This window comes from Muntiacus reevesi, chromosome 4 (assembly GCF_963930625.1).
Source record: "Muntiacus reevesi chromosome 4, mMunRee1.1, whole genome shotgun sequence".
Lineage (NCBI taxonomy): Eukaryota > Metazoa > Chordata > Mammalia > Artiodactyla > Cervidae > Muntiacus > Muntiacus reevesi.
The window spans coordinates 169,845,490-169,872,834 of NC_089252.1; the positions used below are offsets into that span (position 1 = coordinate 169,845,490).

The following is a 27,345-nucleotide window of genomic DNA, read 5'->3' on the forward strand; positions in this document are numbered from 1 at the left end:
TCTCCCATCATGCAACACTAGAAAACAGGAAAGGAGTGTCATAGAGACGGAGAGGCCGCAGACGCGCTGCCAGAGCGACGCTTTACTGATGGGAGGACCGGAGGAGACCTTAGCGTGTGGGGCCCAGCGCACTTTAATCCTCTAAAGCAGCCAGAGGCCGGTGACGGAAAGCGAGGGCCCCGCCTTCTTGCTGAAGTGGCGCTGTGATGACAGAAGCAACTCGCAACGGCTGACTGTAGAGTCGAGTTCATAAGAATCAGAGCCTAGAGTTGAGAGTCACGGTAAACTCAGGCTGTGCTGGGCGCTTAGTCACCCAGTCGTGGCCGAGCCACTTAGGTTAGGGACACTAACTTAACGTTGAGTGAAGTCGCTCAGTCGTGTCCGACTCTTCGCGACCCCATGGACCGTAGCCTACCACGCTCCTCCGTCCATGGGATTTTCCAGGCAAGAGTACTGGAGTGGGTTGCCATTTCTTTCTCCAGAGGATCTAGCCCATCCCAGGGATCGAACCCTTGTCTCCCGCATTGTAAGCAGACGCTTTACCATCTGAGCTACCAGGGAAGTCTAACTTAACGTTAGTGACAAATTAAAAATTAATGTAAATGTCTTATCAACAAAAGAGAACGTGACTATTAAATATTGATTTAATACCTGTCTGAAGCGCATATGCAGACTGGCAATCTCATTAAAGGGAAGGGAGCATGCATATGGAAAAGTAGGTTGAGGGGACTATGAAGGCTAAGAGTTGGGCAATTGTTGTTTAGTTGGTAAGCAATGTCCAACTCTTTTGTGACCCCATAGACCGTAGGCTGCCAGGCTCCTCTGTCCATGGGATTTCTCAGTCAAAATACTGGAATGGGTTGCCAGTTCCTTCTCCAGGAGATCTTTCCAACCCAGGGTTAGAATTCACATCTCCTACATTGTCAGGTGGACTCTTTACCACTGAGCCACCAGGGACAATAAGTATATTCTATTCTGGAAGCACATATCAGTAATTGAGAAAGAGACCTTCTTAATCATCTTTGAATCCCTTTAAAATTAATTAATATCTAATATGAGTACAAAAAACTCTGTGGTGGTTCTGGGCCTTTTGAAGCTAAGCCATAAGAAGCCTTGCAGCTTCTGCCCAGGCCTCTTGGAACACTCTGATAGCATTGAACTACCATGTAAGAAGTCTTACCACTCCGAGATTGCCATGCAGGGGTGGTGTCATGTTGACATGCTGGCTGTCAGTGCTAGCTGATCCCAGCATTCCATCCATCGTTATCAAGGTGTCAGGTATGTGAGTGAAGCTCTCCAGACCAAGCCGTCTATCTGATTGTTGAATACCACCACGTGATCCTAGTCAACACTACATGGGACAGAAGAATCACCCAGGTGAGCCCTGCCCACGTCTCTGCCCCATAAAATTGTGGGTTCTAAGAAAATAATTGTTATTTTTTAAGTTACAAACTGTGAGGTAGCTGCTGTATTCTCATTTTTCAAATGAGGAGACCTTTCTACCCTACAGAGAGGTTACTTTGAGCTATATAAAGCATTGAAGATACAATTGTTCACAAAATAGGCTTCTACCTTAGCAGAGTTCACACACTTTCTGGGAAGTCAGAAAAGTCAAATAACCTTTAAACTGTCATGAAAGTTATAATGAGGGAATGTAAAGCTTGCTGTAGGATCTCCTAGTTAGGGCCCCTACTTGAGTGTTAAGAAGTTAAGACTTTCTTGTGTAAATGACCTTTCAACTGAGATCTAACTAATGAGTAAGAATTAGCCTGATAAAGATTGGTGAAAGTGGAGAGAGGAAGTGTTTCAGGCAGAAGGAACAACTTACGCAAAGGACCAGAGACCTCAATGCATTTTAGGAATGTGAGGAATTAGCATGTGGCTGGAATATGGAGTTTGTAGGGGGAAGTGTGAAAATGCTAGGCTAACAGTAGAAAGTCTCTGTAAACCGTACTGTAAAATCTGGACTTTACTCTGAGGAAAATGGGACCCCTTTGAATGGTTAAGTCAGGGGAGTGGCAAGGCATTTTTATGTTTTGGAAGCATCACTGTGCCAGGAATGGACTGGAGAGGAGCAGAACTATATGCAAGGAGACTAGCTCAGAAATTATATTATCTGGGCTTAAAAAGGCAGTAGTTATAGGGATTAAAGGAAGTAGATTGCAAAGATTTAGTAATCAGCTAAATACGAGTGCTGAAGAAGCATGACAGGGCTGGCTGCTAGCTTTCTGACGTGGGCAATTGGGTTAGTGTGTGCTCTGTGTGCTCCAGCAGATGGTAGCGCTTCCCCTGGCATCGTGATCATCACACTGTATTTTAATCATTAACGAGAGGGCAGCAGTTTCATTTTTGACTATGCATCACAGCATGCAGAATTTTAATTCCCCAAACAGAGATGGAAGCCCTCCCTCCTGCAGTGGAAGGGCCAGGTCCTAACCACTGGACCACCGGGGAATTCCCTAAGAGAGGGCATCTTAATTGATAATGCCTAGCATACCGTCTGGCCCTGGTATGTATGACAGTAAGCATTCAATAAATATTTATAAATTTAAACTTAACTTGGGAGTTCCCTGGTAGCCTAGGTTTTGGGATTCTGGGCTTTTACTGCCATGGCCCCAGTTCGGTCCTGGTCGGTGAAGATCCAACAAGCCGCATGGTGTGGCCCCCCTCCAAAAAAAATTAACTAATTAACTTAATAGTGGTACTGCGAGAGAAACAAGTCTGTGGGGGAAGCTGACAAGTTCAATTCAGAACATACTATGTCTGTGGTACCTGTGAAAAACCCAAATGGAGTTTTTCAGTGGACAATGGGTTAGACTGGAGCTCCAGAGAAAAATCTGGACTGGAGATACAATGCCAGTGACATATGGAGGTCATTTGAGCTGGGGAGAGACTGAGACCACCAACGGTATATAGAAGGCAAAGGGCACAGGATCTTAGACTTCTGGGGTTTGAGAAACAAGCCAAGTTGTTCCTTATGCAACAGAGAAGAGAGAAAGAGAAGTCGCTCAGTCGTGTCCGACTCTCTGCGACCCCATGGACTGCAACCCACAGACTCCTCCGTCCATGGGATTTTCCAGGCAAGAGTACTGGAGTGGCGTGCCATTGCCTTCTCCGTATGCAGCAGAGAAGGAATTGCTAAAAAAAAAAAAAGGTAAGAGGGATGCCAGCAATGTTTGTAGGAGAGAAAAGTCAACTGTGCTGGCTGTTGCTGAGATGTCGAGCAACACAAGGACTGCAGGGTGTCTCTGCAGAGGCAGGCCACACCCTATGAGGAGTGAACTTGCAAAGGTGAGGGAATGAGGGAGAGGAAATAGAGACCTCCACATGTAGGCAGCTGTTTCAAGAAATTTGACTCTGAAAAGGAAGAAAGAGAGAGAGTAGCAACTAGGGAGTACAGTAGATGAAGGGAAGTTTGTCTAAAGATGGGAGAGACTTTGATGTGTTTAAAAGCTAATGGTAGGGTTTCCCTGGTAGTACAGTGGATAAGAATCTGTTAGCCAATGCAAGGGACACAGGTTTGATCCCTGGTCTGGGAGGATTCTAAATCCCCCAGAGCAGCTAAGCCCATGTGCCACAACTACTGAGCCTGTGCTCCAGAGCCAGGAGCCACAGCTGCTGAGTGCTGCATCTACTGACACTCATGCACCTGGAGCCTGTGCACCAAGAGGAGCCCCTGCAGTGAGGAGCCCATGCACTGCAACCAAGAGGAGCCCCTGCAGTGAGGAGCCCATGCAATGAGGAGCCCCTGCAGTGAGGAGCCCATGCACTGCAACCAAGAGGAGCCCCTGCAGTGAGGAGCCCATGCAATGAGGAGCCCCTGCAGTGAGGAGCCCATGCACTGCAACCAAGAGGAGCCCCTGCAGTGAGGAGCCCATGCAATGAGGAGCCCCTGCAGTGAGGAGCCCATGCACTGCAACCAAGAGGAGCCCCTGCAGTGAGGAGCCCATGCAATGAGGAGCCCCTGCAGTGAGGAGCCCATGCAATGAGGAGCCCCTGCAGTGAGGAGCCCATGCACTGCAACCAAGAGGAGCCCCTGCCCACTGTAACTCTGAAAAAGCTCGAGTGCAGCCATGAAGACTCAGTACTACCCAAAGTCAGTTAAATAAATAATAAAATAAAAAAAGAAATGCATTTAAAAAAATTAAAATCAATGGTAAGGAGTCAATAAAGAGGAAAAAGTGCAGGAGAGAAGGCAGAAGAGGATGAGATTTGAGCACTTAACAACCACCAGACGAGTGAATAAATGAATAAGGAAAAACATGTTAGTCGCTCATTCGTGTCCAAGTCTTTGCGGCCCCATGGACTGTAGCCCTCCAGGCTCCTCTGTCCATGGGATTCTCCAGGCAAGAATACTGGAGTGGGTAGCTATTTCCTTGGTCACTATTTTGGAAGTGGGAAGGGAGAGTGGAGGGGTGGAGCAAACTAAGGAGAAGATCACCAAGGCAGAATCCAGTACTGGCAGCCCGGGGCCTCAGATCATGTGTCAGGGGAGGAGAGCTAGCTCTCTGATGTCACCAAGAGGGTGGGGCTCTCCCTACTCCAAGTCTCCAAAGCCAGAGAGCAAGCCTGTGTCTTGCAGTAGAGAAACTGGGTGAAAGGGAGAAGAGGAGTGATCAGGTAAGGAGGAAGCATGAAGTTCTGGGGCTTAAAGTTCTGGCAATAGACGGTGGGGGTCAGTTCCCACTTTCCACCAGGGAGAAACTGACATTAATCCTCCATCCACCCCCATAAGCGGTCAAAGAATCCTGGGCTGTCTGTCCATAGTCCCTGATTCAATTGTAATGAATACATTTATTATGTCATTAGTTGATATCTGTCTTTAAGCTTTGAGAGGGCAAGGGCTGTGTCTGTCTCCTTCCCTTCTCTTACCTCCAGTAGCTGACGCTGTTCTTTTCACACAGGAGGTAGTCAACCAACCCTTGTTAAGAGCATGAGGGAATGAACCCACACACTAAAGTCGGGTCCCACCCAAGAGGCTTACGTACCAAGGATCATATCAGTGTTTCTCAGCTCCCCAAAATACATCCTAAATTGATTTTACCTTTTCCTCAAACTGAACCCCTCTTTGTTTTTCCTAACCACTTTCTCTTTCTCTCCAATTTGATCTTACTATTTCTCTGGCTCTCTGCTTCTCTGTGTTAATGTTTTTCTGAATCTGCACAGGAAGCACACAGCTTCAGGTCTGTGGCCATCAGAAATGGAAATATTGGCCCTTGTGTAAATTTAATAAAGGGTCACAAATTTTTGTGTCTTGGTCACCCTTTAACTCTCTGCCTGTATTCTGTCTCAAACCTGATTCTTTCTCTTCATCTTCCTGTGTCCAGCTCAACAGTCCCACCACCATTCAGGGCCAGCTCCTCCTGTCCCTAGATCTTCTGTTGGGCCCCGGAAGGTACTTGGAGGAAAATCACCCAACTAGACCCCTTCTCTGATTTCCTGCCGTGCTGGTCCCCCAGCGCTGCTGACCACATCCTCTCTCACCTTAGTTGTGTACTTCCTCCTCAGACACATCACCCAGGACTTCTCAGACCCCAAAACCTCTTACTGACCCCCATTTGGGTCTTCTGCCTTACCGTCTCTTCTAATGACAGGGTTTCTGTTCTTGTCTTCTGCCCCAAACTGCTCTTAGAACCATGTCTCTCTGCCTGCAAGCGGTCAGTCCTGTCTTTTTCTGGATCTCCATCACCCCGTTTTCCCACAGGTGATGTACTGACAGCAATGCTATCGGGCCGGTGGTGGCCGAGCACCTGGGGACACCTGGGGCTGGGGTCCCGAAGCCCTTCTCGGGGGTCCCAGCTCTGTGCCCTCTATGCCTTCACTTACACGGGGGCAGATGGCCGGCAGGTGTCTTTGACTGAAGGAGACAGGTTCCTACTGCTTCGAAAGACCAACTCAGACTGGTGGTTGGCAAGGCGCCTGGGAGCACCATCCACCTCTCGCCCCATCTTTGTCCCAGCTGCCTACATGACAGAGGAATCTAGCCTTTCCCACAGCCCAGCGGCCATCACCCCCAGCCCATCTCTCTGGACTCCTGGTAAGTAGGTCCTCCCCCATCGCCTTCCTACCTCCCTGGCTTCTGGGAATTATTTGAAAGATCTCCTTCCCCCAAGCTTCTGCTGACCCTCCACTCCTACTCCTCCCCTCCGTGGTGTCCCCATTGCCTCTCCTTCCTAGTCTTAAGCCTTCTAGATTTCATGTAATTTTCCACCTGCTCTTTACCTGTGAGCCCCCAGGATGGGGGACCTAGCCAAGAACCCCAGGGGGACCCTGCCGCCACTCTTTCCATTTCTCTGTTTCCAGGGCCAAAGTTATTTCCTGGCTCCCTGGAGGAGATGAACCTGTGTCAGGAACCCCCAGGCAGAGCCCAGGCTACATGGGAGCAGCCTCCTCCCCTTCCCCCTAAAATGTGTAGAAGTGTCAGTGTGACCAACTTGAGGCCCAGCCTCCTGAAGCCCTCCCAGGAAGGACCGAGTGGAAGATCCCTTTCCCAGGAAGACTTGCTGACAGAGACCGATGCCGACATGGTGAGTCACAGTACCTCACTGGGGCAACTGTCACTGCTGGGCTCGGTTCTGGGCACACTGGGAAACAAGACAGACAGAATCTCTGCCCTCCAGGGATCCCCATGGGGATGATGAACACACAAATAAGATAGCCTTTGAAACTAATAAGTGCTACCAAGAAGCTAAATGTGGTGAAGGCTGACTGGTCTAGGGAGGCATCTCTGAGGAAGTGACGGAGTTGAATCTGAATAAGAAGAGACAGCCCTGAAATATACGAGACGAGAGATGGAATTCTAGCTCTGGGACAGCAAGCAGCAAAGATCCTGAGGGTATGTGGAAACTAGAAAATGATAGGGACTGAAAGGCCTGCTCAGCTCTGCTCTTCTTGTCTCAGCCTCCTGACTCCTGGCCCAGTGCAGGGTTGTTTTTTTGCTGTGTTCTGTCTTACTAGCTCAGGTTACCAGCAAGTTTCCTCTAGAGATGTAACTCCCTTCTCTAGAGATGTTAACTCCTTTGATCTTCCTGAAGATTTGGCTCCTCACCTCCCTCTTACTTACTAGTGGGTGAAAAATGGCCCCTCTCTCCTGCTCTGCTAGCTAGCAGGGCTCTCTGACCCCTCTCTAGCTCCTCTCACCCTGGAGGATGTGAGGGTGGGACGCTGCCCCGCCCTCCACACTCTAGAAAAGCCTGTTCCCCTTTCCTGAGGTCCTCCGGTGGGGGTGGGGTGGGGGAGGAGGGAAGTTGGCAACCGGAAGTGAGGAGAAAAGCAAAGCCTGTGAGGGAGGGAGCCAAAGAAAAAAAAAACACAACTGCTGGGGACTAGGGTTTCCTCCTCAGTACCTGGGTCGACCCAGACAGGAGCTGGCGGTGAGAAAATGGAGGTGGAGAGAGGAGGCGGTGGTTAGAGAGGAGACTGGGGGGGCAGCAGAATAACGGCCTCTTTCTTCCCCCTTTCCTTGTAGGCAAGAGCCCAGACCCTCATGTCCAAGGCCCCTGTGTACTGCAACCTGGTGGACCTTCGCCGCTGTCCCCGGTCCCCACCCTCAAGCCCTGTATGCCCCCCACTGCAGAGGCTGGACGCCTGGGAACAGCACTTGGACCCCAACTCTGGACGCTGCTTCTACGTAAATTCGCTGACTGGCTGTAAATCCTGGAAGCCCCCACGCCACACTCGAACCCGAGAGACGGTGAGACCTTCCCTCCTGCTTGTCCCTTGTCCCTTGAGTCTCCTCCTTTCCCCTCCTGATCCCAGAGTAGTATGCTTTCTCACTGGGACTCTCGGAAGATCAGAGGAATCAAAGAATTGTGAGAAGGGCTTTGAGAGCCGACGGAGGTGGCATCTCGACGGGTGCAGTTTTACCTTTCCCTCCCCCAGAACCCCGGCTCCATGGAGGGGACACAGACCTTGAATACGGACAATGGTATCCTGCAACGTCAGCCAAAGGACGTAGAATCTGGTCCCAAGACATCAGAACTTTTCGACTCCCAGGTGAGATCCCTTCCTCCTGCTGATCACATTCAGAAAACCCACCTTTTAGACTTTCTCTTTTACTTGAGACATTCTGTTTGCTGGAGACATTACCCCAGCAAGCCCCTGCCTCACACCCACATCCGCATCCCTCTTCCTCTTACAGCCAGGGACTCCTAAGTTCAAGGTTTCCCCACCTGTTTCTCCAACCCCCTCCCTCAGGGCTCACCCTGCCTCTGCAGACGCACCTCCCAGCTGGACCCCGGCAAGGCTTCATCCTTGCAGTGCCCTCGGCCTCTGCCGACAGTCCTAGATGACCCCCACGTAAGTCTGTTTTCCTTGTGAACGCCAGGATCCTCCCTGCCCCAGCCCCCAGTTCTTGCTCCTTCAGAAACGCCTTCCTCTTTCTGAGTGATCTCTGGGTACCCTCTCTCACCGAGCACCGATCTGGTCAAACCTTAAAGGACCTCACTCCTGGGAGATGCCCTGGGGGAAAGCCCTGGTGACTGGGGGGGGCTGGGTGACTTATTGAGGCCCTTCCTGCCGCTTCCCAGGAGGTGGAAAAGGCGGGCCTGCTCAATATGACCAAGATCGCCCAGGGCGGGCGCAAGCTCCGGTGAGCTGGGGCTGGAGGCTTCGCGGGGAGCGCGGAGGGTTGGGAGGGGCCCTCTCCTTGCGACTCTCCGTGACCTTTGCTCTGTTACCACCGCCCCTATAGGAAGAACTGGGGCCCCTCCTGGGTGGTGTTAGCGGGTAACAGCCTGGTGTTCTACCGAGAACAGCCGCCGACCGCCCCCTCCACGGCCTGGGTGAGTGTGAGGGAGGGGCGCAGCGGGGAGCTGGGGGGTTCCGGCACCCCTCCTACTCGCCTCGGGCCACCTGCGGGGGCGGAGGCGGGGCGGGCGAGGTCGCCAGTCCGCAGGCCTCCGGGTGGGAGGGAGGCAGTGAGGGGAGCAGCGCCCTGGCCTCAGTTTCCCGCCTCGTTGCCAGGGACCAGCGGGTAGCCGGCCCGAGAGCAGCGTGGACCTGCGGGGGGCGGCCCTGGCCCACGGCCGCCACCTGTCCAGCCGCCGCCACGTGCTGCACGTGAGCGCCTGCCCTCTCCTTCCCCGCCCCAGTGCGCGCCAGCCCCGAGGGCGCGCCCCCAATTTCCCACTCGGGAAACCCAGCCCGCTCGGCCTCCCTGCTTGTCTTGCTCCTTCCCGCTGACCCCCGCCCGCTTTCCCCCGCGGGCCCCTCAGATCCGCACGGTCCCGGGCCACGAGTTCCTGCTGCAGTCTGACCAGGAGGCTGACCTGCGAGCCTGGCACAGCGCGCTGCGGGCGGTCATCGAGCGCCTGGTGAGAGGGGTGGGAGTGGGCGGGCAGAAGGAGTGGAGGAGGAACTGTAGGATGCGGGGGTCATGGATGAGGGTCGCAGTATCCTCCTGGTAGAGGGTAGGCCTGGGAGGTATGGGACCCCAGCAGCTGGGTCGGCGGTGCAGATGTCGCTCCTGGTTCTCTTCCCACCTCTGATTCGGCCCATCTTGCCGTGCGGCTTCCCTGGTGGCACAGACGGTAAAGAATCTGCCTGCAATGCAGGAGACCTGGGTTCGACCCCTTAGTCGGGAAGATCCCCTGGAAGAGGGCTTGGCAACCCACTCCAGTATTTTTGCCTGGAGAATCCCCATAGATGGAGGAGCCTGGCGGGTTACAGTCCACGGGGTCGCAAAGAGTCGGACACGACTGAGCGACTAACACTGGTGCGGATCTAGGATCGGGAGAACCCCCTGGAGGGGCGTCTGTCCGGCTCGGGACCTGCGGAACTGGAGGAGCTGAGCCCCGGGGAGGATGAGGAAGAGGAGTTGGAACCAGTGTCCAAGTCTCTGCTGCGGATCAGCAGCCGCCGGAGCTCCAGTAAGGGGCGGGCCTGGGGGCTTTTCCCTCGCTCCTCGGGGCGCCGCGGCCACCGCTGCTCTCACGCTCCACTTGCCGCCGCAGGTCGGTGTCCCGAAACAGCAGAGCAGAACCGCGTGCGGAACAAACTAAAGCGGCTAATCGCCAAGAGACCGCCCCTGCAAACTCTGCAGGAGCGGGGTCTGCTCCGAGGTGAGGGGGCTGGACCGCCTGGTACCCTTCTCCTTCGTGCCGCTTTAGTGTTTCTGCTGGCACTTTTGTTTACGCTCCGGATCTGGGCACCAGCTTGTTTCCTGGGTGAGAAAACTTCAGCAGGCTCAGGGTAGAGCTTCCCAGAGCTAGATCAGCGGTCTTCTGAGACCAGTACTTCCCCTCGGCTTGCTCCCTACAGCTGATTGTTACAGGGAGGGGGTGTACCTCCTTGCCCAGGCAGGCAGGAGAGCCAGCCCAGCTTTGGGGTGAAGACCTGTGCTGGAAAGAGCCTCCGTGGGTGACGCCGTCACTGGCTTCCCGCCTCACTCTGTGCCCCCCCCCAGACCAGGTGTTCGGCTGCCAGTTGGAGTCTCTGTGCCAGCGGGAGGGGGACACCGTGCCCGGCTTTGTGCGGCTCTGCGTTGCTGCCGTGGACAAGCGAGGTCACTGTCCCCACGCGTCTACCCCTTCCCACCGGCCACGCCCTGCCTCCCCCGCCCTACTGTGCCCTTTGCCTCTCCACCCTCACCAGCACACGTTGTAGATCAAGAATCTTTACCTGCTCCCCGCCTCACCTCCCAGGTCTGGATGTGGATGGCATTTACCGGGTGAGCGGGAACTTGGCAGTGGTCCAGAAGCTTCGCTTCTTGGTGGACAGAGGTGAGAAGGCTGTGGGCAGGTGGTCGTACTAAGAGCTTCATGTCTCAGAACCCAAAGGTTTGAGTGAGGGAGCTGGCAGAACCGGGGAGGTCTTCTGGCTGGAGCTACATGTCTTAGCTCTTGATCTCTTTTACTTGTTGCAGAGCGGGCCATCACTTCCGATGGGAGGTACATGTTTCCGGAACATCCAGGACAAGGTACTTCCATGGAAGGCCCCTCCAACCTTTAACAGCCCTCCATACCATCCCTGCTCCCCGTCGACTCCCCCATGTCCTGCTCCTGTTTTCTCATCCCAGTCTCTGCCCCACTGTGGACCCCCCCAGGTGTTCTGTGGTCTGCCTTCCCGGGATCTTTCCCTAAACTCCTGATCTCTTAGTCTCTGGGTCCCTCTAACCCTCCAGGAGCCCTGAGCCCCTCTGTACCTCCTTCTCCTTCCAGAAGGCCGATTAGATTTGGACAGTGCCGAATGGGATGACATTCATGTGATCACGGGAGCCCTGAAACTTTTCCTTAGGGAGCTACCCCAGCCTCTGGTGCCCTCACTACTGCTGCCCGATTTTCGTGCTGCCATTGGTAAAGGCTGGGAGCTTTGGGCAATAGCCTTGATATGGGGTGGAGGGCGGGGGCGAGCATGAGTGATAAAAGATAGAGCAGAGGTTCCCTTCCACTCCTCTGTTCCAGCCTGAGTGCAGAGATGGAAACTAACTTTCAATTAATGTGCCCACCCCAGTTTGTGTGTGTGTGTGAGTGAGTGAGTGAGTGTTTAGAGGGCTGAGTTAAAAAGAATTCTAAGATTGTAGTTGGACTCAGTGAAAAAGAGTCATGATCGATTAATGATGTCTTCCCCAAGCACCAGAAAGGATACTGAGGTTACCCACTCTGCCCTAACACCTTTCCTAAACTCACTCCCATGCCCTTCCTGTCACTCTTTCTAGCCCTCACTGAATCAGAACAGTGCCTCTCTCAAATACAAGAATTAATAAGCTCAATGCCAAAGCCCAACCATGACACTCTGCGGTACCTCCTGGAGCATTTATGCAGGTCAGGAAGACTGACTCTTTGTTCATGTCAGGGGAGGGTGGGGTGGGGCCTGCAGCCGGGACTCTGTGCTCAGATGGGGTGAAGGTAGGGAAACACCTAAGGTTAGTGGGTGACTGAGGAAACAGGCACCCCCTGTGCAGAGGACGTATTGCCAGGGTCAAGTCCTTTTTTGCTCAGTCAGCATCAAATGAGGACTAGGGAACAAGACAAGTCCAGGGATGCTGTGAGAAGTAAGGAAAAACCTCACCTTCCTTCTGCCTCTTTGTCTTTCACTGGGACAGTGGGGATGACTTATTTGGCAGAGCTGGACAGTTACCTCTGAGAGAGGATAGCCATTTGAGTGAAAGCCTTTCAGATGATGAGCAGAGAGGACTCCAGGGGCAGTCTCTGAAGTCCGGAAGAGGCGGGCATACCCTAGATGGCGACCTGAAGGTTGAATCCTGAAGGTTTCTCCACTGGTCTCAGCTCTGTCCCCCTGAAGGCTCTCTCCTTGGTTTTCTTCAGCTACTGCATGGAAGGGCCCCCAAAGTGGACGCGTCCTCAAACCTTTGATGGGCTAGATTTATTTGAAGCAGCAAAGCTGCTATACTCTGGCCCTGTCTCTTGGCCTTTGCCCACAGGGTGATAGCACACTCAGACAAGAACCGCATGACCCCCCACAACCTGGGAATTGTGTTTGGACCAACCCTGTTTCGGCCGGAGCAGGACGCATCGGATCCAGTGGCCCATGTCCTCTACCCTGGACAGGTCGTCCAGCTGATGCTCACCAACTTCACCAGACTCTTCCCCTGACTGGGGCGAAGAAGAGAAAATGTATTTCCAGTGATCTCTGTTGGGTAGCCTTTGGTGGGGCAAGGGTGGGGGGTGTTCTGTTTTGAGGACATCCCTTTAAATCCTGTTTCCTAGATGACCGTCTCCACCTTTGTGAGTCTGACCTGAGGGGCTTCCTCTAAAGAGGAAGGTGTCTGGATTAGCCCCTGCTTCTCTAGCTCCTGGTCATCACCCTTCCCCCAAGACAGTCACATTATAAAGCAGGGCTTTTTCTGATGCAGTTCCTTTATTATCAGGAAGCAGTGTCATTATCAAACTCCTCCCCAAGTATATTTGGACTGTGTGCAGCCCCAGCCCACCCCTCCCATCCCTGGGGCACCCCAGGGGGCTGTGGCTCCTCCTCCAGACTTCCTGGTGGGGGTGGAAACCCCTCAGGAAATGTGGGTCTGCGGTCCCCTACTCCTTAAGCGCTGGAGTTGAGGAACTGTGTCTCCCCAGGCAGGGATCCCAGTAACACACTCATGTTGCCCACGGCCATGTTGGGGGGCCCAGAGGGAGGTGGGGTGTGTTCAGAGGTGTCCCTCTCATGGTGAGAAGGGGGAGGACTCAGCCCCTGGGCCTCATCCAGAATAGCCACAAAGTCCAGCTGCGTGTTGTCGAGATCAAGAGAGTCCAGAGGGTTACAAACCTGCCCTTCAGGAGGAGGGTACAAGGCGGGGCCCCCTCCCAGTCTGCCCGCCTCGGGATGGCCACAGCTGGGGTTGGTGCCCCCTGCCTTGAGGGGCCCATAGCAAGCTGGTAGTGGGGGCAGAAGTCGGGGTGGCGCTGCTGCCCTATGGGGGGCCTTGTTGGCCCCTGCTGCAAGACTTTCATGGCATGAAGGGGTCGGATAGGAGCCCGGCTTGTGACTGGGCATGTTAGGCGCAAAGCCAGGCCCATATGTGGCTACTGGGGCCTTGGCAGGGCTCGGGCTGACCTGGGAACCCCCCAGAAACTTGGGACTGTGATAGAGAGGTTCTTGGACCGGGGGGTCTCCCCTGCCCCCGCCCTCCCACAGCAGCTCCTGTTGAGACTGAACATAATTACACACGAGCTGCGCCTTGAGGTGTCCTGTAGAATGAGTGGGGGACTCGAAGTCCAGGCCGGACCTGGCTTCTGAAGGCAGATAATCAGGAGGTGGCTGGGCATAGGCACCTGACTGGGGATACTGGGGAGGGGGAGGCTGTGGGTAGTGGGAGAACAGAGGCTGTGAGCGTGGAGGCCCCTCGGGGTGGGCACTGAGGCAGGGTGGCAGTCCTGTGGCGTCAGAACCTCCTGGGCAGCCCTGTTCTGGCTTCACATGCACTTGTCCGTAATGTTCAAGACGAGGATACTGGCTGTAGGCTCCCGCTGGAGCCTTGGGGCCTGAGCAGAGCCCAGAGTGGGAGGGGAACTCACTCCATGTTTCTGGGGTCGGTTCAGGATAGGAACCCTGCTGGGGACAGGGGTTGGGGCCATAGCTGGTGGGTGGACCAGGCCCAAGAGGCAGGGAGCCTGGCCCTCTAGCTCCATAAGGCTCAGCTGCTGCCGCCTCAGGCCCTCCATATCCCAGAGTATCAGCAGGTGGGAAGTCCATATAGGGGTTCAGACCACTGCCCATCATGGAGGTCCCAACCTCTGGCTCCTCCCGTAGCCCTCTGGTATCCATGGAGACATTCTCAGTGATGCTGGGGGGCTGTGGTGAGTAGACAGAGGTTGGGAGTTGGGGGTCGAAGTTCTGTCCTCCTCCTACCACTGTCGGGGGGTTGTGGACACAGCCCAAGCTCTTGAATCGCTGGACTCTGGCTGGGGCAGGGCGGTCAGCTGACCGGGCTGGGTCACTGGCCCTCCGGGCGACCCCTGCGTTGGGGTTGTATCCTGGGTACCCAGCTCGGCTTCTCCAGGGAGGTGCAGGAAGAACCCCCGTGCGATCCAGGCTGGGTGCTGCGGTGGGTGGGGTGCCACCTCCCCGGGCTGAGGCGTGTCTAGCCCGGAGCAGGTGGTGCTGGGCAGGCGTGAGGCCAGGCAGCGAGGATGCCCCGCTCTCTGGCGGGGAGCCAGGGGGGAAAGGGGAGGCAAGGGAGGAGCGGCGGCTGACAGTATAGGCTGAGCTGACACTGCTGGAGCTGCTGCTGCGGCGGTCAAGAGATACCGGGGGGCCCAGACGGCGAGAGCCAGGAGTGCCTGCAAGAACAGACAGGCTGGCCAGGGATCCCTCTGAATTTCACCCTGCCTCCCCCAGGGGGAAGCCTTGTCCTGGAATTCCAGGGAAGGCTCCTTAACTCTAACCACTCAGTTCTCTCCCCTCCTTCTCCCGTTCCCTTTCTGCTTCTGGGTCACCAGGGATTCAGGGTCGCTGTGAACAGTCCTACAGGTTGTGCACTGCACAATCACAGGGGACAGCATTCAAAAGACAACAATTTTCTGATAGATGGAAGAGTATCTTGATGAAAGGGGACCTTTTTCTAATGGTACAGCAGCCCTGAAAGGTGAAGTCTTCCTTCCATTCTCAGAGAAGGGCCAGATCTCAGCCCTGCAACCACGCCCCACACCCATCACTCACCGGTGTGGGGCAAGCTGGGCAGTTTCAGGCCCCGGGGCCCCATCGGCCGGAACTGATGTAGCTGGTCCAGCCTGAGGTTCTCAAGGCGGCGAAGGGTAGACAGCCCAGTTCCCGCAAGGCAAGGCCCCTCGTCCAAGCTGGACAGGTCCTCCGTGCTGCCCCCCGCGTTCCCAGTCATTTCCACACCGCTGTCTGTATTGGCCGCGCTGCCTGCGGGGGAGTGGTCACTGCTGCAGGACGACTGGGCCCCAGGGCTCGGCTGCGGCTTCTGCGGGGAGGAGGAAGGCTGAAGGTGGCGCCCCTGCTCCCTACTCGCGGCTCCGCACCTGGCGAGTGACCGGAGCCTGTGTCCCGGGGACCGCTTACAGGTGTAGAGAGGGCGGATCACGCGAAAGACAGGGCTGGATGAGGGGAAAGCTGCTGATGAGCAGAACCTAGACTGCCTAAACTCCAAGCTGTGCTCTATGACCTTGGACAGTTTTTCTGGGTTTCTTCATCTGAAAATGACAAGATTCAGTTCCTTTGTCATGAGGTTGTTTGGAGGCGTACTGGAATTATCCTGGTACAAGGCTTAAAGTAATACACTAATTCCTATGTGAGCTTGTCGGACCCAGGCACTACTAAACTAGATCTGAGATCTGAGGTAGCCTAAGGAGCAACACTCGGATGAGGGACCGGGGGCCAGCCGCAGAAGAGCGGTGAGCAGACGGAGACGGGCCGGTGGGAAGGGGCCGGGAAGCTGTGGGCAGGGCAGGCGGGGGACGGAGGCAGGGCCCGGCCTCACCATGGCGCCCTCCGGCACCGCCAGCCTGCTGTCCTCTCTGACGGGGCCGCCGTCCCGCTCCCTCTTGGGCTCCACCGAGGCGGGAGCCGGAGCCCGGGGCAGGGGGCCGTCCCCGCGGTGCCGCTTGGTCACGTGGGCGTCAGGGCCGTGCACCGTCTTGACGTGTTTCCTGAGCGAGCTGGGGTCTGTGTAGCGCTTGGTGCAGCCGGGGAGCTTACACACGTAGGGCTTCTGTTGCGTGGAGAGAGGAGGCCGCGGGCGAAGAGGACCAAGGCGGGACAGTGCAGAAGAAACGGGGAAAGTGGTGGCGTTGAGTGAAGGCAAGGGGACTCAGGGAGGAGCGCGTCGCACCCACGGAAGGAAGGAGTGTAGGGCCCTTGGAGGAGAGGAGGAAAGGATCAAGGGGAAGATGAGGAAAACGGACGGGCCTGGGAAAGGGGAGGGGATGAACCCGGGGCTGGGAGGCCTCATAAATTCAGGGGGTTGAAGGTACCCTAGTTAGAATGGGTCTGTTTTAGCTTAGCCCTTTGACGGGTTAGAGGTGGGGGAGGGATGGGAAGTGGAAATTCTTGGTCTCAGAAAGACATTCTCCAGGGGAGTTATGCGGGTGGAGGGGAACTCACCTCTGTGAAGTGGGTGCTGGGCTAGGCGATTTCCTAAAGGGGACGCCCCCGAGTAGGTGGCGTCTGTAAGTGGGGAGCAGGGCCTCTGGAGCGGGGCACTCACCTCATTGGAGTGGGTCCGGTTCTGGTGCTTGGCTCGGTCGCTGGCGTTGCTGAAGGCTTTGCTGCAGCCCTCGTGCTCACACATGTATGGCTTCTCACCCGTGTGTGACCGCAGGTGCGTCTTCAGGTTCTCCAGGCGCGAGTATGACTTCCGGCACCCCTCAAACTAGGGGACATGGGGTCAGAGGATGTCCCTCAGACAGAAGGGCATGGAGGTTAGCGGAACCCTGGGTCTCAAAAGGGACGTACATCAGAGACTATAACTCAAGCGTGGGACTCCCCTGGTGGTCCAGTGACCAAGACTGTGCTTCTAATGCAGGGGACTTGAGTTCAGTCCTGGTTGGGGAACTAAGATCCCACAGGCTATGCAGTGCAGGGGAGGAGGGGGAGATGGGAGAGTGCTGGGCCTGTAGAATTCCCGAAATTCAGGGACAAGGGTAGGCAAGAGCTGAGGGGACGGGAGTAGCTGGAGGCACTCTGCCTGCAGGGATGTGGAGATGAGGCAGCGAGGACGCTGGGTCAAGTCAGAGCACGTCTCCCCGCCCGGGAGCCCAGCCTGTGTTACGACGGGGTCATCTGCGAGTGTGTGGCCTCCGACCGCGGCTTCTGCATTAAGCCCAGTTGCGAGCACAGTGCCTAGGTCCACCGTACGGTCTGGTGCCCACAAAACGCTTTTACTTTCTTTTAAAAACGGGGGGGTGGGTGGGTGGTGGAAATTAGCTTTTTAGGTCCAAGAAAGTGTTGTGAACATGTAACGTCAGCATGTTCATCTTTACAGCAAGGCAGTCGATAAAGCGCAGTTTGCAAATGTTGCAGGAAGGGGCCGCGGCGGCAGCGCCTGGGCCCGCGGGGCGCCTCACCGTGCACGCGTGCGGCTTCTCGCCCGTGTGTCTGCGCATGTGAACCACCAGCATGTACTGGGCCTTGAAGGGCCTCAGCTCCCTGGAGCAGCGCCCCCAGCGGCACACGAACTCCTTCCGCTCTCCATGGATGTGCTCGCTGTTGATGTGCTGAGGGAGAAGACGCAGAGGCTCTCCGGGGTTCCCCATGCCCCTGAGATCCAGCACAGACCTCCTCTCGACCTCCCCCCCACCGTATCCCGCCACGACTTCCTGCCACGGGGAAAGGAAAGGCAGGAAGACGATCAGAGCCCACATCTCCGTTCCTCTGCGTTGCTAAACAAAGCTGCAGCCCCTCTGAGTCTCCGCCTGCCCACTGGATAGTCCGGCTCTGCCCCCGGCCCTTAGCCTGACCCCGCCACGGCCCCCAGGGCGTGCTACAGGCTCCAGCAGCATTCCCGTTCTCCACGGCACTCACGTGCACCAGCTGCTCCTGGGAGTCGAATTCCTGACTGCAGCCGTCCCAGCGGCAGTCAGTCTCATACACAGAGTCAGGCTCAGGCTTCTCTTCTCTCTCCAGGTCCTCCCGCCCGTCCAGCATCCCCAGCAGCGGATCCTAGGGCAGGAGAGAAAACCCCAGGGTCACCTGGCGCCAGCTTTTGTTTGGCTCAGGTTCCAGAGGTAAAGCTCCCCGCTCCCCATTACCTGTGTGCTCATGGAGTTGGGACTGGACATATCACCTTCCAAGGGCTCCTCCGGGCACTTGTTAACCAGCACACCCAGCTCAGACTTCAGCTTTCCCAAAGGAAGGTGAGGATGACGAAGGCAGAAGTGGGAGGGAGGAAGAGGGACCCCAGCCAAGTCTCCCAGCCCTGAGTGTCCCACCCTAGCAGCTGCAGCCCCTGAGTTTGACTTCCTCCTTAGACTGCACTGGCGAATGGGGTGAGCAAAAGGTGGGGTCTCACTTGGAAGAGACTGACTGAACCTCAAGGAGTCAAGCCCCGGCACCCATACTCCTTTATTTTTCTGGCACTGAAAACCTTTACAACCTCTCTTCTTCCTTCGCCTTTCCTCTAAAAAGAAAAGACCACCACCCATCCACCCTGAACTGAGGGAAATCAGGTGATTCTCACCTGGCAAGTTGGGAGGGGTCCCCGGGACTGAGGATGCGGCATCATCCCACCCTGCGTGGGGTCATGGGGACCACAGGGCTGGACCCCGAAAGAAGGCGAGGTCCCTTTCTGGTGGTTCATCTGGGGTGAGAATCCCAGAGATGGGCTGTGAAGGAGGAGGAGGAGGAGAGGCAATTACTTAGGACTGTCATCTCAGAAAGCCTTAGGAGTTCCTGGGCTCTTTGGAAGGTTTCTGGAAGACAGTGTGGGAAGTGGTGGAGGCAGCCCAGGGGAAGTACTGAGGAGGACTTCCACATCTTTTGAAACGATAAGGATTCAAAGAGGATCAGGTGGTTTGGAGGGCTTTGAGGTTTCTAATGGGGTTTGGCAGGGTCTTAGGGGCCTCTTAGCTCGAGGCTGTCTGCACCTCATGGTGCCGATGGAGAGGTGACCATAGGAACCCCCCGGAGAAGCACAGCGTGAGTTGATGAAGGCCACGAGGGAGCTGGGCGAGGTGCGGATAACTGTCTGCAGGTCCAGGCTGGCGTCCGACAGCGGTGAGATGGAGAGTGCCCGCTTCTTGGTCAGTTTGACTGCACTCCGGGGAGGAGGAAACAGTGGCGCTGGGGCAGGAAATAGGGGAGGCAGATACGGTAAAGGAGTAGGCCCCTCATGCATCCAACCCATGAGGACGGACTCTCAGCAAAAAGAAATAACACTAGACTCTGTCCTGTTGGCCTCATCTGTGACCTCCTGATCATGCTCTGACTCCTTGATCCCATCTCCAGGCATTTCCTCTTCCAAGGTAGGTCCCCTGCCCTCCAACTTTCTTCCTCAGGACAGATCCCAAAGGGGCAGAAAGGGGAGGCAGATTGCCTGAGGCCTCACCCTCCGCGCAGCTGTTGGCGTCTCTGGCTGGCCCGTAACTGTGGGGGCCGGGCATGCGGGTGGTCTGATGACAGAAGGGCAGACCTGGCAGTCATAGGAGAGAGATACAGCTGGACTGGGGCACGGGAATGAAGGACGCATACAGTCCACCCTGAAACCCCAAGTGAGGCCCAATCCCTTGTGGCACGGGACCTCAAGTCTTCTGGTATATAGGAAACTGGAATGGGACAGAAGAGGGGGCCCTGGCGCTGGGTGAGAGATCTGCCAGCGGTCAAGGTCCAGGGACTGGTGTATGTACTGACCTTCTGTCCCCATGCCGGGGGCCCCCTGACTGGGGAGGGGGCGCAGACAACAGGGCTCGCCATAGCTACTGACTGATGGAGGGGTCATCGAGTTGAACATGGTGTCTCAGAGGAGAGTGTGGGGGTCACTGCAGGAGGGGAGGGGAGACCTGCAAGTCACAAAGGCAGGAGGGAAATACGGAAGGTCAGATAAGGCACTCAGGCCTGGAAGCCTGGGCAGATGACCTCCAAGACATCTGCCGTGGGAAATCAAGTGGAAATGAGCATTGCTCAGCTAGGGGAGGTTAAGGAGAGAAGTCCCATTGAGACAGAGGCAGTCTTGGAGATCTTTTTAGGAACTAGGGAGGAGCTATGCCTGGATGGAGAGTGTGTGTGAGTGTGTTGGGGGAGTGTTGTGGACTAAAATTGTGACTAGGAGCTTCGAGTGCTTTTTATACCCTGGGTCCTGTTTCTTCTGACCACGGGGCCAGCCTTCAGGGATGGGATGGGGGAATTCAGGAGGAGTGACTGACCTCAAGCTCTGGGCTGGCTGATCAGCCTGAGGCCCTCTGCCTCTCCATCTGTTGCTCGTGGACAGCCGGTCTACAACCTCTCCCGTGTCCAGCAGAGGGAGCCCTCGCCACAGCCCAGACAGGCTCACGGGGCCAGGAGGGAGCCCAGAAGATCTGCCCTTTGCTCTGTAAGGCAGAAAACTGCGCGCGGAAGGGGAGCGAGTTTCTGCGGAGAGCCTCCCAGGTCTGCTGGTGCAAAGGATGGAAGCTGGTGTTACTCAGGGGTGGTTTCAAGCTGGGCGCTGACCTAACTCTTTAGGTGTGTTTTGGAGCAACAGGAAAGGAACTTTGAGGAAAAGCTTTGGGAGGATAAACACAGACATTCGTGGGCGCACTCACACACAAGTCATCATCCGTTAGAGAGCAGAGGTAGTGAGGGAGAGGAGGGCGCCGCTGTCCACTTTTCTCCTCGGGCTCCAGATTCCGCTCCACCCCGGGTTTTCCGGCCTCCCGGGAATGAGGGTGGGGTGGGGCGGGGTAGGGTGGAGAACGGCCGGGAGCGGGCCGGCCGGCGCGGTGGGTGATCCCGGGATGCTGGGATTTAGGGTGAGGGCGGGGTAAGATGGGGAGCGGAACCCGGACCCCAGCACCCAGCCGATCCCCGCAGCCTGGGCTGTACCCTTCCTAACTCCTCCTTTACTAGCGGAGATCCGGGCCCTGCAACCAAGACCTCCCAACTCGACCTTGGCATTACGGGGGCGGGGGGGGCACAGCTGGCTGGCAGCTGGATGAGGCGACACTTCTCCCGCCTCCGTCCTCTATGACTCATCCAAGGAGGCGGGGGCTAGCAAACGACCCCCCAAATCTAGAGACTCCCCCAAACATGCCTACCCAGTCACCTTTCAGCCCCCATGTCCAGCCACAAGGGAACCGAGACGGAAATGGGGCGATATCCCTCCTCACCCACGCGAGCCACAGCCCACCCGCGTCTCCCCTTCTCACTGGTGAAAGGAACATTTCGCTAACTTTTCCAGCTACAGAAAATGAAGGTTTTCTGGGGTGTGGATGAGAGCGCAGGATGGAGCAGAAAGCTCTGGGGTCCCCTTGCTGGAGCCCTGAACCACCTTCTGCGTCTCCCAGTTTTCCAGAGCCCCCCCCCGGCACCCCCGCTCCCCAACTCCCAGGAGCCGGCCCCGCCCCTCCTCCCGGCCCCGCCTTCCCCGCCCCCGTGCCTCCGCGGCCCACCCAAGTCGCCGCCGCAGGCTCCGGCTGCAGACGGCCCCGCTTCCCCCGCCCGCCCCGGGAGCCTGGTCGGACGAGCCGCGGCGGATGGGGGGGTGGATTGAGAGGCGGGACACATTCTTCCCTCCTCTCCACGGAGTGTCCAGAGAGCGGGCTTTGGCGCCCGTGGCGGAGGTGGGGGGCACTGCTGGAGAATGGGAGTCCCCTTGGTGGGTGGAAAAGAAGAATCCAGAAACTGCACGGAGAGAAAGTGGCTAGGGTCGATAAAATGAGGTGTGTCTGGGGAGGGGGAGGGGCCAGGACACCTTGGGTTCCCGGGTATCCCCGCTGGCTTCCTAAGGGTTAACCCCTCCAGACCCCCGGGAACCCCCTAGTGACGTCAAGGGCGGGGTCTGTACTCCGGGTAGGGGATGCCTGGGAGACAAGAGGGGGGAGGGTATCTCGACCCCGCCTCCAAGGAAAACCAGCCTCGCGCTGGCCCTTCCACGTTCCCCCTGGGAAACTGTCCGGCCTTCTCCGCTACTGGACCGTCCGGACCTAGCCTACGAAGACCCCAGTTCCCCAGCGCCCGAAAACCTTCAGTCCGCAGTCTATGGGCTTCCCTTTCCCTAATCCTGTCCCCAAAGCTAGGTGCCCAGGGCGGATTGTTTCGGGGTCACGGGGCCTGAAAGAGGCTTCAGAGCGGGGAGCAAGGGCAGGCAGGGTGGTCTGAGCCAGAGGAGGGGCCTCAGTCCCCAGCTCCCGTTTGGGAGGGGGGCCACGGGGATGCACAGTCAGGCGGCGGCCGGCGGTCCCGCCCCGTCCCAGTAGGGGTCTCCTGGTGGCTGCCCTCGGCTGCCCCGGTGGTCCTGAGGTCAGAGGGTCAGGACCAGGTCTCCTCAGCTCCTCCTTAGCACCCTGCCTGCAGCCCTTGGGACCCAGGAGTCCACCTTCCTTGGAGAATCTTTCTCGGGCCTAAGCTAGAGACTGACTGCCTCGTCCCCTTCCGACCCCAGAAGACAATTCCTTTCCCTCAAAACACCAGCGCCAGCGAGCACATCTGTCACAAGACCGTCAGAGGTGCAAGCCCAGCCGCCCCCCGGGGTCCTGTCGCTCACACAGCCCATCTAGGGCTGTCCAGGGCTGTCCCCTCCTTTCAGGGGCACTGGTGTCTCCCTGCCCAGCGCTCATGGTCACACCTGGGGTTCGCTCTCTACCACGCAGACCTCCAGCTAACCGTCCTCTCAACTTCTTCATCCCAACCTCATTAACATGAGATGTGTCTAATATATGGGAGAGGCGGAGACAGACAAAGAGATCCACGGTTGTCTGAGACAGAGACACACAGACTGTCAGAAGGAAAAAAGATAGAGAAAGGCAGATACATTGGAGAAAATTCTCCAAACTTTCCAGTATTTTATCCCAGACTCTCCCACCCCTCTTTTGCCTCTGCGCCCCTGGTCCCCCCCTCGGCTGGGCAGTCCCTCGCAAGTAGAGCATGGTGGTCCCCCGCCTGCCCCCCTTCTCACCTCCGTCTGGGCGCAGGGCTCGGGATGCACGGTCCAGAGCTGGAGTCTGGGCTGGGGGGTGTGCGGTGGGGAGGGGGGGCGGACAGGGCTACAGCAACGCAGCCTCAGGGCCACCCCCACCCCCCCCAACCTGGCCCCCAGCCCTCCCGCCGGCCCAGCCCGCCGGGCCGCGAGCCGGGACCACCCGTGAGAAGCGCAAACTTTTTTTTTCCCTTTTGCAAAAACTTTTTCTCGCTCTAGCCGCTGGCGCGCCGCCGCTCTTCCCGTTCGCCCCTCACCTCCCTCCTATGTCCCTCCCTCTTGCAGTTCTGGAGGATGAGGCGGGGTAGCTGGAAGCAAGAGAGGGGGTGCCGGGCTTATTGCACCCCCAGGACCCCCAGGATCCTCCCCCTCCCTTGAGGGACCCTACACTGCCTACCCGCCCCCCCCGCCCCGGCTGAACACGCTGCTGGTAGTGGGTGGTAAATCCCGGCCTGGATCCCTGGATCGGCTGCCCACCAAGAGGTCCTGAACCAGAGCCAGAAAAAACAAATTGAGAAATAGATTGGGGGGCGGAGGGAATGACCAAAAAACTCACCCGGGAAAAAGAATACTGGAAGTAGGATCGTCGACTTTAGTTGGTGCTAACTGGGCATTCCACAGTCCTGCAGTCTTTCTGCCGGCCTCACCCCTTGATTGAACACGAGGGGCTTGGCACGGAGTTGGGCCGGGAGCCCTGGGCGGAAGGTAAGGGGTCCAGGCAGTACAAAGGGGCGGAGCAGCGGCTGCGGCACTGCGTGTAGGGCAGGGTTTGTGTTCACAACAGCCCTGAGGAACTCTGAGAGCGAAGCTCTGGTCCCCGAGAACTCCTGCTTTCCTTCACCTCGAAGTTCTGGAGGCGGGGGCCACCTCTGCACCTCTAGGCGGCCCGCGCTCTTGCAGCTCCGCAAAGCGGCCTGCTCCCTCTGCTGGTCCTTCTGGCACATGACACCTTCTCCGAGTTGGAGGCAGAGGAGAATGGGGGAGGCTTAGATCCCCCCACCAAAGCCCAGCTGGGAGCCCGCGGAGGGGTCATATGAGCCCAAAGAAACGGAGGGCGACACTGGCAGAGCCTCCTGCTGCGGGGCGGTGGGGTCTGATAAGGGAGTGCCCTTTCTGTAGGACTTGCGTTGCCATGGTTACCGGATGCCCGGGAAGGGGCAGCTATTTTAGTCTCTCTGAGTTTTCTTTAGGAGAAAGGGGAGAAGACATGGGTGGGGCGAAGGAGCCTCTTTCTTCTCCATCACCCCTCAGATAGACCTCCCACATCTTAGTTCTGCTTTCCAGAACCACCCCTTCTTGGGTTTGGAGGGTCAATCAGTTAACTGTCCAGTCTGAGGGTCAAGGGGAAAGCTGAAACTAGTCAGGGGTCTGAGGCCTGACAAATATGTCTAGTAACTGTGGGAGGACAGATAAGGAGCCCTCTTTTAACCTCCCTCCCCCACACGACTTTGACCCAGACACCAGTTAAACCCAGAGGGTCAGGCAAGATCAATGATGACTGGAGGAGGGACCACGCGATGTTCCTTCCACTGGAGTTCTTTCAGAGTGCACTGCTTTCTCCTCCCCAGCCAAGGCTCTCGACCAGCGATTCTCAAACAATTTGCTTCCAATATCCCTTTACACTCTTCAAAACTATTGAGATTTTGTTTATGTGTTTATATCAACTTACCATGCTAGACATTAAAACTGGAAGAAAAAAAAAAAGCTGTAACCCAAGAATACACAAGCACACATCCCATTAACAAAGATGCCAGGAAGATGATGTAATCACATGTCCTATAGCTTCTGGAAAACGCCACTCTAGACTACTGAGATGTTGAGAATGAAAAGGCAAGTACCATCTTAATTTCATTGTGGAAACAGTCTTGGCCATGTGAAAGGGTCTCAGGGACCTCCTGGGAGTTCCACACTCTGAGAACCATTGTTTTGGACCATCATCCCAGCCCTTCATGATTCACACTTGCTGATGTTTTTTTTCTTCATTTTTATTAGGAAAGTATAAACATTTGCCTCCCCGATGGGTCCTGCCCCAGAGAAAAACCAGGAAACTTTTCAGGCTTAGCACCACTCTCTCTGGACTCCCATTTCTGGGGCTTTCCTAAACACCTCCCCTTCGCCCCTTGCCCAGGTCCCTGTTGAGCCTCCCTTCTAGCACTTCCACAGCCACTGTCCTTGGCCAGACCGCCTCCCCCATCCCAAGGCTGCTGGGTTCTTGGTTGCTTCTTCCGTCCCTTGCTTGAGGACCTTCTCTTCTCTGGAGAGGCTGAGGGATTTTCCCCTGCGTCTCCTTCCCACATTCCCTCCCATCTTCTCGGACAGCTTAGGGCAGGAACTCATGCTTTCTGGATAGATTCCTTTATAGGACACATTTTCCCCATCTCCCCCACATATCAACCAGCCTGAAATGGGCCAGAGACTGGACGCAGAGGTGCCCATTTGGGTCTCAGAGGGGTCAATCCAGTCATACTGCCAGATGACCCGTGGGGTGGAGGTGAGGGTCAGGAACCTGATGCCTCCAGCCACAGAGGCCCTCTGCCTGGGGACCCCCTAGGTTGATCTCTTCACTCCAGACCCCCAGATCCTCTTGCTAGCTGCAGCCACAGGCCTCTACCACCATATCCGGCACATCTGTCTTGACCACGTTGCCATCACGGTCAAGGTAGAGGAGAGAGAGAGGCCTTCGGGCAGTAGGGACACAGCAGGAAGTACCCAAGGGCCAAGGGTTGTTGGCCTTGAGGAGGCTGAAGACAGCAGAATGGAAGGAGGCGGCAATGCCGGGGCTGCCAGCCAGGTGGGGGGGACACTGGCCGCTGCAGTAATTCAGCTGGTACCCCTCGGGTTGCAGGATCCAGTCCCGCCATCCCAGCTCCTGGAAGTCTACGTAATGGTCTCGCCGACAGCATAAGGGGGTCGCAGGCTCACAGCTGGGGGTCCTCCTCCTGGCCCGGCCTGCTCCAGGCCATTTGGGCCGGGTCTTAAGTTCTAGGAAGGGCCGTTGCTCTCCTGCTGTGTCCAGGAGCTGTGGGGCGACGGTGCAGTTGCCTTCCAGGGGACTGCAGTCCAGTCGGAGTTTCAAGACACCAGACTCCTCGAGCTTCAACCCGCTAGAGGGCAGAGTCAGGGCGTGCCAGCCCGGGGTTGTCAACCGGTGCTCAGCCAGAAGGACGCGGGACCCGCGGCCTCTCCTCCTGCCCCCCCATCGGAAAATCCTCAAGGAAAGTGGGCCGGGAAGGGTGGTGGGCACAGACAGCCAGAGGCGAGCATGATACAGGTGGTGGGACCGAGGGGCGGACAGGTGGAAGGCGAGCGTGGAGCTGCAGGTGGCGGTGGAGGAGCCTGCCAGAAAGATGGAGACGGGATTGGAGAATGTGGGCGGAGGTGATGCTGTCCCCGAGGCTGCCGAGAGCCCTGCCCGCCGCGCTCCCCAGCTCCCACCTTCGGGAGAAGCAGGGACTCCGAGGCCAGTCCGGCTGCAGGTCCTCCTCTCCCTTCCAGACCCGGCTCCCTCTGCTCCTGCTATCATTGTCACGTGCCCCTTCTGCCTCCCCTGCCCCATCAGCTCTCTGCCTGTCTCTCCCTCACCCACCTGCGAGGACAGCAAAGCTGACGACCCGCTCCCCACTCGCTGGAACCGCTCTTCCCCGCTGCAGTCTCTGGAGGGCTCTGGTGAGCGCCGCCTGCGGTGGAGGATGGGTCATCCGGGGACGACTGGCCAGCTGGAGCCCCTCGAGGATTTGCTGCTTGGCCAGCATGAGGACCAGAGCTCGCTCTGCGTGGGGTGCCAGCGCGGGGCCCCCACAGGAGGGACACGCAGCCCCTGCCACCTGGGCCCACACCAGTGCCCACAGCAGCACCAGCTGGAGCTGGACGCTGGGGAGCCCCATGGTCCTGCCGAACGGCCCGGGGTCACGTCGGGGGCCTCGGAGGGCCGGTGCTCCTCCTGTTGGGTCTGGCTGCGTGGAGGCCAGTGAGGAGGGCACGGCGGCTGCAGCCAGCAGTGCCACACCTACCCTCGGCCAAGGGTAGGGCCACCTGTCTTCCGTCGCCTGGAGCTCGGGAAGGCAGACAGCGGACGGTCCAATGCGTAGCGATGTTCAGTGCAGGCTGCCAGTTCGACCCTCGCGGCTCACGCCTGGCTACTGACCGGGGCCTCTCTGGAGCCAGCAGGCTAGGGCTCCCTCACCTAGTGGTCAGCAGGCAGACCTACCCTCTGAGCCCCGGGATTGGCCGGCTGTGCTGCCCATCAGGCCCCTGCCGTGGGTGGAGGTTCCCCCCTGGAGCTCAGGTTTCACCATCTGGCCCTGGTCACGGAGCTTGAG

General features: G+C 57.1%; 3 protein-coding genes across 12 annotated transcripts; 1 reads left to right on the forward strand and 2 right to left on the reverse strand.

The window, feature by feature from the left end:
• Positions 1-99: 99 nt before the first annotated feature.
• On the forward strand, positions 100-12,790 carry ARHGAP9 (Rho GTPase activating protein 9). 8 transcript variants are annotated; one of them, XM_065934786.1, is made up of 19 exons: positions 100-526; positions 1,272-1,377; positions 5,633-6,037; positions 6,304-6,527; positions 7,469-7,693; positions 7,882-7,995; positions 8,197-8,298; positions 8,529-8,590; positions 8,693-8,783; positions 8,965-9,060; positions 9,216-9,314; positions 9,728-9,869; positions 9,954-10,061; positions 10,406-10,504; positions 10,644-10,721; positions 10,865-10,918; positions 11,160-11,294; positions 11,657-11,762; positions 12,383-12,790. In XM_065934786.1, exons 2-19 carry the CDS (start codon positions 1,356-1,358, stop codon positions 12,552-12,554), a joined length of 2,334 nt encoding a protein of 777 aa, XP_065790858.1. In that variant the 5' UTR covers positions 100-526; positions 1,272-1,355; the 3' UTR covers positions 12,555-12,790. The 8 variants fall into 8 exon arrangements, with proteins under 8 accessions (XP_065790858.1, XP_065790862.1, XP_065790860.1 ...); XM_065934790.1 differs by having other exon boundaries at positions 7,577-7,693; XM_065934788.1 differs by having other exon boundaries at positions 5,705-6,037.
• A 71-nt stretch (positions 12,791-12,861) lies between these two features.
• GLI1 (GLI family zinc finger 1) lies at positions 12,862-23,117 on the reverse strand. Of its 3 annotated transcripts, none has more exons than XM_065932194.1 (13): positions 23,006-23,117; positions 20,277-20,501; positions 19,765-19,913; positions 19,463-19,546; positions 19,002-19,197; positions 18,596-18,740; positions 18,168-18,257; positions 17,941-18,078; positions 17,484-17,633; positions 16,625-16,789; positions 15,899-16,129; positions 15,115-15,382; positions 12,862-14,735 (listed from the first exon to the last, which is right to left on the reverse strand). In XM_065932194.1, exons 3-13 carry the CDS (start codon positions 19,862-19,864, stop codon positions 12,997-12,999), a joined length of 3,306 nt encoding a protein of 1,101 aa, XP_065788266.1. In that variant the 5' UTR covers positions 19,865-19,913; positions 20,277-20,501; positions 23,006-23,117; the 3' UTR covers positions 12,862-12,996. The 3 variants fall into 3 exon arrangements, with proteins under 3 accessions (XP_065788266.1, XP_065788267.1, XP_065788268.1); XM_065932195.1 differs by having other exon boundaries at positions 20,277-20,504; positions 23,006-23,075; XM_065932196.1 differs by lacking the exon at positions 18,168-18,257.
• A 2,496-nt stretch (positions 23,118-25,613) lies between these two features.
• On the reverse strand, positions 25,614-27,030 carry INHBE (inhibin subunit beta E). Its single transcript, XM_065932197.1, has 2 exons — positions 26,613-27,030; positions 25,614-26,362 (listed from the first exon to the last, which is right to left on the reverse strand). The coding sequence occupies exons 1-2, from the start codon at positions 26,908-26,910 to the stop codon at positions 25,614-25,616; spliced, it is 1,047 nt and encodes a 348-aa protein (XP_065788269.1). The 5' UTR covers positions 26,911-27,030.
• Between the last annotated feature and the right edge of the window lie 315 nt (positions 27,031-27,345).